The sequence below is a fragment of the Callithrix jacchus genome, chromosome 16, assembly GCF_049354715.1.
Source record: "Callithrix jacchus isolate 240 chromosome 16, calJac240_pri, whole genome shotgun sequence".
Taxonomy (NCBI): Eukaryota; Metazoa; Chordata; class Mammalia; order Primates; family Cebidae; genus Callithrix; species Callithrix jacchus.
This window is the reverse complement of record NC_133517.1, coordinates 90,273,987-90,286,992: the sequence shown is the minus strand read 5'-3', so window position 1 is coordinate 90,286,992 and position 13,006 is coordinate 90,273,987. Positions and strand designations below refer to the sequence as shown.

The window sequence follows — 13,006 nt, the reverse complement described above, 5'->3', positions numbered from 1 at the left end:
TCATTTGGTTGAGAAGATACTTTTGGATCCCTATTCAGGAAACATTAAGATAAAAAATGGCCTTAACTAAAACACCAAAAGAAGAATACACAATAAAGTAAGAAAAATGTCTACAAACCGCAAGCTAGTATCACAAGACACCTCTTATGATGATGTCTATCTCACAAAGTGCTTATTAAAGTGTGCCTATTTCTCAGCAGTTGTTTTTATCTAAGGAATGTAGCTTTCTAATTTTACAGCAGGACCTTATGCAGAAGAGTGTTAGTTAATGTCTTAGAGGGTGTCTGAAAAGAGGCCTTTTATTCCATCCTCACACTCAAACAAATTGAACTTTGAATAATCTGTCTGTGCCTGCATAAATTGTTACTATTCAGAATTGAATATGAGGAGACTCTTGAAACCTTCATCTATTTTTAATATTCTACTGATACTGTAACCTAAGTTGCACACTGTAATTTTATTGTATTTCAAACAGAAGAAAGTGTATGTGAAATATAACCCATAAATACTATAAAAACGAGAACAGAAAATATAAGAATACATCTTTTACTGTGAAATTTGTCTTTAAAATTTGGCATAGGTTTCACTTGTAATAGAAATGTGCATCTTATATGAAATCCTACTTAAAAATATTGGTCCTTAATTTGTAGCTTTATAACTATGGCATGGAAACAAAATATACATACTTTCTTAATATCAGAACCTTCAGTTTGAAAGAGAATCATACATGAAAACAAACGTAATTCTTCTAGCAGAATAATACCTATTATTTTAAGGTATCATATTTTGACCTTAACTTTTACATTTAACACCAAAGTGCTATACTGTCAATGCATTTTAGTAACTTTCATTGAATTCAGTAAGAATTGCAGTCTCACATTCCGTTCCATTTGTTTTCAAGATCATATAGACACATTAAATCTATTAAGGAAAAAAATAGACCACACATTTATGTCAAATGATTTTTCTCCTTGCCATCATAGTAACTGTATATTTTTTACTTTGGCAGAACTAATATAGCTGTTTTATGACTTTTGGACATTTCATAAAGTTTTCTTTGTTACAGTATGAGGAAAATTAAATTGTCTCAAAACAGTTTTTAATTCACCAATGACTCTATGGGCTTCGTCTAATACTGAATATTCCACTTCATAGATTTTCTGTATTTCTCCATTGTGCATTGATATAAATGCAAGCAGCATAAGTCATTTATATGATGACATATAAATAATTTGTAATGAAACAATAAACTTCTCCAAGAAATCCTACAAAGGCAAGTAAAACTGAATCTCTCACCTCTGCTCTACGTTTAGTGAAGGTTGCCTTCTTTGTTGGTGCTAAGACAGCAACTGACTTTTTATGTGATTTGCTCAAATCACACAGAAGGAAGGTGAACTCTTACTGGAAACCTGTTAGAATACAAGCCCATAGAGGAACTTCAACAATTTCAGCAACATATTCACAACTTAACTTTTTATATATGCGCCTGTTTTGTAAGTGATGCTATGATATACACAATAATACAAAGTCAAGCTTCTGAAAAATTTTGTTTAGTTTTACCAAACTTAATGGAATTTTCTTTTTTCCAAATAAAGACACATTATTACATGTTCTGCTGATATTTAACTAAAATCAGCATTCTTAGATTTAACATTTAATTAAAAACGTTCATAGTTTCTGCAATGAATAGCTAAATATTTTGCCTAAAAATATATGTGGCTGGGTACTGTGGTTCATGCCTATAATCTCAGCTACTTGGGAGTCTGAGGTGAGAGGATCACTTGAGGCCAGGAGTTAAAAGACCAGCTTTGGTGACATACAGAGAAACTGTCTCAAAAAAAAAAAAAAACCCTGTGGAATTTCAACCATTAATACTATTATTACATGTTAATAACATGTGCTTTCTGAAATGCTTTGTGTGTGATTTCTCAAAATCCCCAAATTGCCTCCTTCTAGAAATAGAATGCAAGAAAGTCACTTATGTAAAAATTGTTTAATATTTATTAACTTATTACAGAGAGTTTGCATTTTCTTTTTAAATACATGAGCATTTAGCATTAAGACAATAGTGGGCCAAATTTGGCTTTTGTTTCTGAAGCTTCACTCGAGTAGCGTAATCACAACATGGTCATCTCGGCCTTGCCATAGCATCTCTCCTGCAAAGTCTACCAGTCCATGCTTCCTGGCACGCATAAGAATGCCCACTACTTTATCTGAAATACGAACATATCTGTCAAAGAGATCTCCAAATGTAACCTGGATCTTGCCGTCTCGTCTGTGGCGAGCCATCGTGCGGATAATGAAGCACATGTCCATGATTTCCCTGTAGATGTGCTCCTCAGCACGCTTGGCCCTTTCAGCGGTTTTGGTTCCTTCCTTGGGGCGGCCGTAGCCCTCGTCACCTTTGTGTAGGCGGGTGGACATGGCCAGCTCGTAATCAAACTCTTCACTGAAAGGATTGAGCTTCTGGGATTGTATGTGCTCATCAGCCCACTGCTGCCATCTCCCTTTCAAGTTGCCCACTTGGCTATATTTCTGTTGGGCTTTGCAGTTGAGTTTCTCTGTAAATCTATTTACCCTAAAGTAGAGAGAGGGTGAACAATCAAGATACAGATATTTTAACACTAAATGTTGCTTTCCCTTTGTACTTCCCACACATACGCATCTTTTAACATAAGTATAATTTTTTCACTACAAAAGATAATACAAAAAATTAGAAATAAAAGAAGAAAAGTCATACATAGTCCCACCATTGTTCTTAGTTTGGTGCACAGTTTCTAGATTATTCTCTCTATGAATGATATTTTAAGCATTATAGTTATATTAAACTCTAAGAAAAAGCCTCACAAAATTAACACAAATGTGTATATCTTACAGTTGAGTATTAGTGACATTTTAGAACTGGAATTGTTCTAATTAAAAAACTAGGTTTTCTGGGGAACCTAGTTCTTAGAGGACCTCTGAAACCAATTATTTCTCACAGGGAAAGACTATACCACTACACATGCATTTTAATATTTAGTCCTACAGATTTTCAAATGTGGATTTTTTAGTGATAGCATGTATAGACTAGTATCAATGATCTACTAGAAACTTTGAAATGTTAAGGTGTACAGACAGAAAACACTAGCAATAGTAACATTTACTGAACACTATGTACTGACATTCTTCTAAACACTTTTTATTAATATTCCCCACAACCATCCCCTGAGATAGTAATTCCTACTTCACAAATGAAGAAATTGAGGCCAGAGAGATGAAGTAACTGCTTAAAGTCACAAAACCGTTAAGTGGTAGAACTAGACTTTGAAACAAAGGTAACCTGGCTCCAGAGCCTCTCTTTAACTATAAAATACAGCCCTAAATAGGTGGCAGGGGAAGGATTCAAATGCAAGACTGCCTGCGATGAAGGTCAATACTCTTCCTACTATGCAGTGATGCCACTCAGCAGGCCCATAGAGTATCTAATAAAGGAATATGTTGCCTTTTAAATGTATGTATCCTTTGAATTCAGAATGCATTTTCTTATATAAAAAAAAAAAAACAGTAAAAAACCAACTCTGGAAAGTGTAGTAGTATCATGAGAATGCAGCCTAATACTAGGATGGGGCAACAAAATAACACAGGAACAGAAAACCAAACGCCACATGTTCTCACTTGTAAGTGGGAGCTGAACAATGAGAACACATGGACACAGGGAGGGGAACAACGTACACCGCAGCCTGTTGGGAGGTTGGGGGAAGGGAGAGCATCAGGATAAATAGCTAATGCATGTGGGGCTTAATATCTAGATGACAGGTTAATAGGGGTAGCAAACCACCATGGCACACATTTTCTTACGCAGTAAAACCTGCATGTCCTGCATGTGTATCCCAGAACCTCAAAAGACTCTATCTCCAATTGCCTAGACTTTTTCCCTCAGTCTCTTTGCCTTCACAGGTAAAACACAAACTCTTGGACTCTCTGAAAGAGATTTGTACTCCTCACCCTTGCAAGTGTCCCACCCTCCCTTTTTCTTCCCAGCACCAAGTGGCCTAATACCTGGAAGCATTGGGATTGGAGATGTTCAAGTTGTGCTGAAGTACCTGCGTGAATGGCATGCCTGAGCTATCCGAACTCTCACAATTTACTATTCAGAACCCAGGAGCCAATCAGATTTGGGTGTCCCTCACCATCCAAACTCACTTCCTGAGATCTGGTTCCCCGAAAGCTGGAACCAAACAGATATGGACAGGGCGGTTACAACCTTAGATTGTTTTCAAAAACCAAATGACATCCACTAGATGGCGAACTTTCATTAATTCTTATGCTTGGTGTTTCCCAAAGTCCTATGCTTGCTACATTGTTTCATAGGACAATAAAATTGGAATTGGAAATACTACATATAATACCACTATCCTTTATACATATATAGATAAAAGTGTATGACAAAGTTAATTAGTAAAAAAAAAAACAGCACACAACAACCATATTCACAATCATTACAACTTTATAAAATATATGTATGAAAAAGTGCTAGGAGCTCACCAGGCTGAAGTGTAATGGATTTCCCTCAGCCCTCGTCAGTTGATCCTCTGCCTCTCCATCAGCTTTCCCTGTTCAGCTGCCCTCAGTGTGGGCTGCTCAATCTCATTATTATTATTATTATTTTAAAACAGAGTCTCACTCTGTTGTCAGGTGCCAGGCTGGAGTGCAGTGGCAGGATCTCAGCTCACTGCAACCTCTGCCTCCCAGGTTCAAGCAATTCTTCAGCCTCAGCCTCCCAAGTAGCTGGGACTACAGGTTCATGCCATCATGCCCGGCTAATTTTTGTGTTTTTAGTAGAGACGGGGATTCACCATGTTGGCCAGGATGGTCTTGATCTCTTGACCTCATGATCCACCTGCCTCGGCCTCCCAAAGTGCTGGAATTACAGGGGTGAGCCACCCATGCCTGGCCTCGATCTCATTATTAAAAGAGAGCAAACACCCTGTCTTTTCGGAGCCATGATAATCAACGACTGATCAAAGGCATATTCTTCAATAGCAAGTCCATGGCCATTTTGGCAGAGCCTAAATTTCTTGCCAGACTTAACAGCTGAAGTGTCCTGCCAGAGAAGAGGCTTGAAGTATCTCAAATGCAAGTGAACAGTGCAATTTATTAACTCATAGTTTGTCTCCTGAGCACCAAATGTGGCTCTGCCCTATTGTGTAAATCCTAATACATCCTGCCTTTAAAGAGTTTTGGGGCACTTTTACGTCCCTCCCATGGTTTGATTATTTATTTATGATGCCTTCTGTGTGTCAGGCACTTTTTAAGGTACCTATTGGATATTTTGTAATGAAAATAGAGTAATACAAATTTGGGTTTATGGTACAATCACAACTCTGTAAAGGGCATAAGCACCACGCTGAAGCATTCAATACCATTTGCATGATGGAAAATAATTACGTTGGTATCCAGGTAAGAGTACTTTTCATTTTTCAAAATTCTCTTTAACGTTGGTATTATACTGATTTTGTAACAAAGAAAGCAAAAAAAAAAAAGGTAAATACTCAAATTTGCATCCAGAGGTAATTTATTTAAACTGTATGTTACATGGGACTCTGAGTCTTTGATACAGGCTTTTTTTTCCTTCTAATTTTTAATTAGCTACTTAGATTTCCTAACTGCTGAAACTCAGTGTCATTTGGAATAAGAGCTGGGATTGGTGTGTGCTAATAAATCTGTGAAGAGCTTCTAGGCCAGGCACAGTGGCTCACTTTTGAAATCCCAGCACTTTGGGAGGTTGAGGTAGGTAGATCACTTGAGGCCAAGAGTTTGAGATCAGCCTGGCTATCATGGTGAAACCCCATCTCTACTAAAAACACAAAATTAGTTGGCATGGTGGCACAGCTACTGGTCCCAGCTACTCAGGAGGCTGAGGAAGAAGAATCTCTTGAACCTGTTAGGCAGAGGTTGTAGTGAGCCAAGATGGTGCCACTACCCTGCACTCCAGGCTGGGTGACAGAGCGAGCCTCCATTTATATATATATATATATATGAGATTGATATATATATCTCATATATATATATGAATCTCATACATATATATGATATACATATCTTCTAACACAAGCACCATTTAAATATTAATGCCTATTTGTTATATTTTCAAACTGTAACGCCATCTTATTGGAGGGAAGAAAACCAAAGAAAGTTAGTCCTATAAGGAAGAATTAGAAAATAGGGCTAGAAAAAAAAGAAGGAAATTCATCTTAATGGCATCTAATTTTCTCTATTTTATAAACATTCTGTATTGTGTTTATATCTCCAATTTTTAAAAGGTCTGAAAGTATATTGTGTTTAAGTCAGGTTTAGAAAGTCTTATACACTGAATATTTTTTTGTTCAATAAATACTGTAAGAATCAATGCCAGATTATGTTGTTTTTAAATTTTTCAGGGAAAAATGTGAATGATAGTTTATATTGAGCTTTAGAAAGCTAACCTAGCATAAATTGAAAGAAAGCAAAGCAATATTTAAAGACTAACATCTTGCCCATATTTTAGGATAGGAGTACTAAATCCAGACCCATCTTCTCAGTTTCTTCATTATTAGTAAACAAACTTTCTTATAGTCAATAAAAATGTATCCCCTGTCCTGCTATGTTCAACGTAACTAATTCTACAAGACATTACAACTAATCTGTCTAGGAAAGTCTAGCTTCATTTACTGAAATAAACTCTGAAATTTATTTTTTATCTCAATGAGACTCTTCAACAGCATGAGGAGATGATGGGAACCAATTTTATCATAATTCTGTGTTTTGGAGTAATAATTATATGGGTAAATTGTCATATATGTAATAAAATCCACAGGAAATAAGAGTTCTAAAAGATATATTTCAAGTCTAATAACTTCACTGGCACTGAAAACATTTTCTGGTGGTTGCCCTTCACCTGAATCACTAGCTTCAAAATGCCTGGGGGCCTAGAGTTTTTCTCTTCTGTCTCCAGTCTGTTTGGAGAAAGTGAAGATGGGCTCTCATTTCCAACTCCGTAGATGTTCCTGTAGAGGGAGCATTTCGCCTCCTCACACAGGCACCCTCCCGTCAATACAGCAAAGAACCTCTTCACCCTTTCGGACTTCTCAGAGAAATGCTGCATTGGTTTGCTTGTCCTTCCCTACAGACAGTTTAAGCCATTGATTACTGAGAGCATGACATCAAGAGGAGCACATTTGTCAGAAGCAGGGTGACAGCATTCAAAAGGCAATATGGACATTTCTGCTCAGCAGTTTTTCTGTCTGTCATTATCAGTTCCGTTTGAGAGCCAGGCTTGTGATTCTCCTTGCGGACTGAACTGTCTTCAGAGTCTATGGAAAGGGTTCATGGCCCTAGAATTGGGCATAGGCAGAAGTCCTTCAATACAGTTGCACCAAACCCCTGAACTTTGGGAGTTACTGGGATTTTATTAATTAAGTCAACGTTTTGATCTCCACTTTATTCCTTGAGTCTGTTCGCTACTGAGAGAGACAGTCTAGTACAGTGGTTAAGAACACAAGCACTGGCATCAGCCTTCCCAACTTCATCACTTCCTCATTCTGTGACTTGGATTATTCGTTTCTTAATGTCTCTGTGTGCCGGTTTCCTTATTTATAAAATGGCAGACACCTGCTCAACTGCTATTATTTTCACTGAATTAAACATGGGAAACAGGATGGATAAGTTATTGGTACGTTAGTCTTGCATGTTTATGGGAGAGAGATCTAATTTCTTTTGTCCAAAGGAACTGAATTGAACAAGTCACACGCAATCAAAAGACTAAATATTTTTAAAGTGAGACAAAATATAAACTATTTTTATAGTGAAATCCCAGTTAGACAAACCACTGTTGGTAAAGAATTTATCTACCCTTTTCCCAGTTGATCTGTTTGTTTCTATTATCCATGGAACATCTTAACCACCAAGAAACTTTCCACCTAAATATCCATGATACATAATTGTCTCCTTATTGGCAGATACAGGGAGCAAATGGTGCCTATAATTAAAATAAGTGAACAAAAAGTCTTTCCAAATTGGCTTAGTAATGCTGCTTTCATTTCTCAAGCAATATTTGAGAGTCTCATTGGTCAAAAATTTCCATGAGGCTTCTGCTGAAGTTTCCTGAGCACAGCTAGGATTACCACTGGAATTAAGAGCTGCTGTTGCTGCATACAACATTCTGGTACCCTATGTACTCCAAGACTGAGGGAAAGGAGCCAAAAAGGAAAGAAGAGATTTAGCCACCACTGCCACTGAACCTACAGAGCCAAGCTCCTAGCATCTTGAAGGGCTGGGATCACCGGGCCTGGCTCCCTGTATTATAATGGGTACAACTTACTAACGACCTCCTCTGAGTCTATCACTTTACATAGGTAATATAAAAATAACCCCATGAAGGCCGGGCAAAGTGGCTCACACCTGTAATCCCAGTACTTTGGGAGGCCAAGGTGGGCCGATCATGAAGTCAGGAGTTTGAAACCTGCCTGGCCAACATAGTGAAACCCCATCTCTACTAAAAATAAAGAAATTAGCTGGGTGTGGTGGCGGGCACCTGTAATCCCAATTACTTGGGAGGCTGAGGCAGGAGAATCGCTTGAACCTGGGAGGTGGAGGTTGTAGTAAGCCAAGATAGTGCCACTTCACTCCAGCCCAGGTGACAATGCAAGACTTCGTCTCAAAAAATAAAAAATAAATAACCCTGTGAACTATCAGATATCACCTCTGTTTTTTAGGTGAGTACACAGAGACTCAGGATTACCTAAGTGCCCATGATTCAAATCAAATCGTCACTTATTCAACTCATAGACACTTCAACACGCTAAGAAGGTGCCCATGTACCAGACTGATTTGTGGAACCCTGAGAAGGGTCCTATATCCCATTCCTCACTTTTAGGTGAGACACTTTGCTCAGAGCCAGAGTGACTGAGTTCAAATCTCATGGACTATAAAATCTCATACAAATTCCCTAATATTTCTTCATCGCATGTCTCCATCTACAAACAGCGATGATGGTTATAAACTATCATATGCACATATTGCGGGAGTAAATAAATAAATATATGAAAAGTGCTTAGACAGGTGCCCAAAAATGTCTAGCTCTACTATGCATTCAGGATCAGTCCCAGCTGTCACCTCCCTACCTCTGGTTAATTTAAAATATGCTGAAAGAAAGATCTTGTCATTGTGCCCTCTCAGGCTTTATTCTTTTGGACTCCATTACTCCATTTGTGGCACACATGTCCCAAAATCCACAAGGTCAGAATTTGGAATGTTATTCCTCATGTTCTGATAGCATAGTTACTTCTGATCATGAACTACTATATTAACTTAAGCACGACTCCAGACCTCTGAATGCATCCTCAAGAGACTGCATGAGAGTTAGCACCATGTCTGGTTTTAAAACATTGCATTTGGAGTAGGGCAGGTCTTAGCTTTGCCATTAACTTGCATTTGGAGTAGGGCAAGTCTTAACTTTGTCATTAACTTGCTGGGCAAACTTCCCCTCTGAGCTTTGGTGTTTTTATTCCTGAAATGGGTGAATAGCTACCTCAGAAAATTAGGAGAAGTGAAGAGACAAAGCATTTAAACACCTATAGCACACACTAAACACATGACAGATTATTGTAATTATCCATTTGCCATTTTATTTTTCTTGAAAGCTTGCACTGTAGTAGTTCTAATTCTTTCAAAACACCTTTACAGTCTCAAAGTATAAGATAGCTCTTTAGGCCGGGTGTGGTGGCTCACGCCAGCTGGGATAGCACTTTGCAAGGCCAAGGTGGGTGGATCACCTGAGGTCAGGAGTTTGAGACCAGCCTGGCCAACATGGTGAACCCCATCTCTAGACTAAAAATACAAAAATTAGGTGGGCACGGTGGCATGCACCTGTAATCCCAGCTACTCAGGAGACTGAGGCAAGAGAATCACTTGAACTCAGGAAGCAGAGGTTGCAGTGAGCCAAGATCATGCCAGTGCACTCCAGCCTGGGCAACAGAGTGAGCCTTCATCTCAAAAAAAAAAGAACAGCTTTTTGTCAAATTAGGTAACCATTATTTTTTCTTTATTTTCTTATTGTTTCACAAGACTTCAAAAACACATTTTTACATCGAACTGTTCCCATGGGAGTCAGTCTCTAAGTGTAATGGCATCAGACACTTACGTCTTATATTTTGATACTCTTGCACTGTGGAATAAGAAATCCTGACTCTACTATATGGAGTTACTGTCTTGAAAAAAAGCATGTTTCTTATCTATATAAATGTTTCAGTTTGCATCAGTGTGTGTGTGAGCGTGTATATGTGTATCTAGCATCTAGATATTTTAATTATTTCTCTTTGTTTACAAATAGGACAAACTGTTTTTGAAAATTTGAAAAGTTGCAAAGTAACCAAATCTATGTGAATAATAATGGTTTTCATGTACTAAGCATGTGACAAGCTCTGTGCTTGGTAACCCTAATCTCATTTACATGTCCCAGTATAACAGAACTTCTCCCAAAAGCTGACTGTTGCTGTCATTTTACAAATGAGGAAATCAGCTTTTTTTTTTTTTTTTTTTTTTTGAGACAGAGTCTTGCTCTGTTGTCCAGGCTGGAGTGCAGTAGCATGATCATGGCACACTGCAGCCTCATCCTCCTGGGTTAAAGCAATTCTCATGCTCCGCCTCCCAAGTAGCTGGGATTGCACATGCATAACAGTATGCCCAGCTAATTTTTTGTATTTTTGGTAGATACAGGGTTTCACCAATGTTGGTCAGGCCGGTCTTGAATTTTTGGCCTCAGGTAATCTGCCCTCCTCTGACCTCCCAAAGTGCTGGGATTACAGGCGTGAGCCACTGTGCCCAGTCAAGGAAATCAGCTTTAAAAAGGACTAGTTAGGAGCAGAACTGGGATTTGAACTTGAATCTGTCTGAGTTCATTCAGAGCCTGCTCTCAAATTAGACAGCAGCCTGCCACCTGTTTAGAGTCATAGAGATCTATATTCCATGGGTGTTATTGAAGCAGATGTATCTCCTGATAATAGCATAGACAGTTGGGACAAGGTAAAATTTTCCCAATGAGTGTACCAGAAACCACTCTTATCTCTAAAGAAATAAGCCGATTTGTTACTCATTATAGAAATGACTTAAAGAATTCACACAAAACAGACATCCTTCTCTGAAGGCTTCATCTTTGTTGAGACTAAGACTTGGGTGTTCAGTTCAAAACTGAACTGAAAAAGGAGAAATAAAATAGCGCAGGCCCTGACCAAAAAGCCCATGTCTAAGGTTGGCACTGACCTCCAGCGCAGGGACATGCGTCCTCTACGGAACTCACTGCCTGCCCGGTCTTTGAGATACTCACTCTAACTCTGGCAGGACGTCGCCTGCTGCCTGGATTTACAGAGTTGGTTGGGGCTCAGTAGTGATCCTGATAGAAGGAGTGGGAAGGATGCAATCACTTACTGGGAGGGCAAGGGGCGCTTGATCCTGGCCACGGCCACCTGTACTCCGTCCTGCTCCTGCCTCTCCTCGGCCTCTCCTCCGTAGCCGCTGTCTTCTGTGTCTATGCTGTCACTCCTCCCTGTGGGCTCCTCCTGTTCCATCACTCTCCAGCCTTTGGTTAGCTCAGACACCAGGTTGGCACACTTTCTCCTCCGTGTTGGGGAGCCGTGGCTGTGGAGGATTCTGTCAATGTCATTCTCTGGTTCAGGCACACCAGCATCCCGCTCGTACCTGTGGCTGAGATGGTTCACGTCCCCTCCTCTCTCATAAGCCTTGCTGACCACCGTTTTGGTCACCTCTTTCTTTTTGATGTGAGAAACCTCAGGGGCTTTCTCTGAGCTTTGTCCATCTCCATGTCCTTCTGGCGTTCGGGGTGGTGACTTTGGGACACTCCGAGCTTTCTGGTGTGGAGTAGGGCATGTGATTGGTTTAGGAGCTTGGGGTGGGTCCTGGGTCCCTCCCGGCAGCCAGCCTGAAGGCTCCTGGGCCTGCCTGGTGCTGTTCTCATTCGCCCACTGCTGCCAACCTCGGGCCAAGTTGATGACCAGGGTGGCGGTGCGTATCTTCCGGAGGGCGCTCTTGGCTGGGCCCTCCCTTTCCTTTTCGCCTGGAGCCATGCTACCCACCTGTCTTTTCTCTGCTGATAGCCTGGGCACTGGCTAAAATCAGTGTGGCCTAGTAGAGTGCCTGGGATTTAAATAGAAGCAGGGTGTGGGGTGGGAAGGAGAGCTTGGTGACGATGGAAACTATGTGAAGCATTTCTTGCCAAGATGTGGCCCCTTTGCCCTGATGGTGTTCTTTTTATAAATCATGACAGCTCCAGTTCATTACAGCAGAGGGACATCTCTGCTCATAAGGGACAGTGATATGCTCATTTTCTTTCTCCTCCAAGTGCCAGAGTGGAAATTATTAGATCGAGTCATGTGCTCAGCCTTATGATTTTCTGACCTTAATGTGGTCCTGCCATTTCTAGGTGCATACAATATGTGTACACATTATGCTGGGAACATTATTGGATTGTTCCCATTTAAACCCCAACAGGTATAGTCCCTAATTAGTTCCACTTTGCAGCTAAATAAAATAAAATCTAACTTCCTGCAGCTAATACTATCTGAGATTCAAATCCACATCGGCGCCATTCAAAGCTCTTCCCTCCTTTTATTCCAGTTATCAAAGATCCTACTTTTTTTTCTTTTTCATTCAACTTCATTAGAAATAGATCTTAGAAAATGTACTCATCCATCCTTCATTTTTCAGATGAGAAAGTTGAAGCCCAAATAAGAGAAAGACCAAAGTCGAGATAGAGACTAATTACGTTCTGGTCCCAGCTTTGAGCTATTGTATAGATAATGCATACTAAAATATAAGAAGGCAGTCAACATTTTGGTCCAATCATTTAAAAATGTCTTTAAAACCTACATACACACTGTATTTTAGAAATTATTATTTGAACACATCTTTCCAAATATTTTGTTTCAAAAGATCATCTAAGGACAGAATTCTCTGGATTGAATAAGTGAGT

The 13,006-nt window shown here is 39.5% G+C and overlaps 1 protein-coding gene across 1 annotated transcript; it reads right to left on the bottom strand.

Moving 5' to 3' along the window:
- Positions 1–1,978: 1,978 nt before the first annotated feature.
- On the bottom strand, positions 1,979–12,156 carry ABRA (actin binding Rho activating protein). The gene is made up of 2 exons (XM_002759305.5): positions 11,446–12,156; positions 1,979–2,578 (listed from the first exon to the last, which is right to left on the bottom strand). The coding sequence occupies exons 1-2, from the start codon at positions 12,099–12,101 to the stop codon at positions 2,101–2,103; spliced, it is 1,134 nt and encodes a 377-aa protein (XP_002759351.1). The 5' UTR covers positions 12,102–12,156; the 3' UTR covers positions 1,979–2,100.
- Between the last annotated feature and the right edge of the window lie 850 nt (positions 12,157–13,006).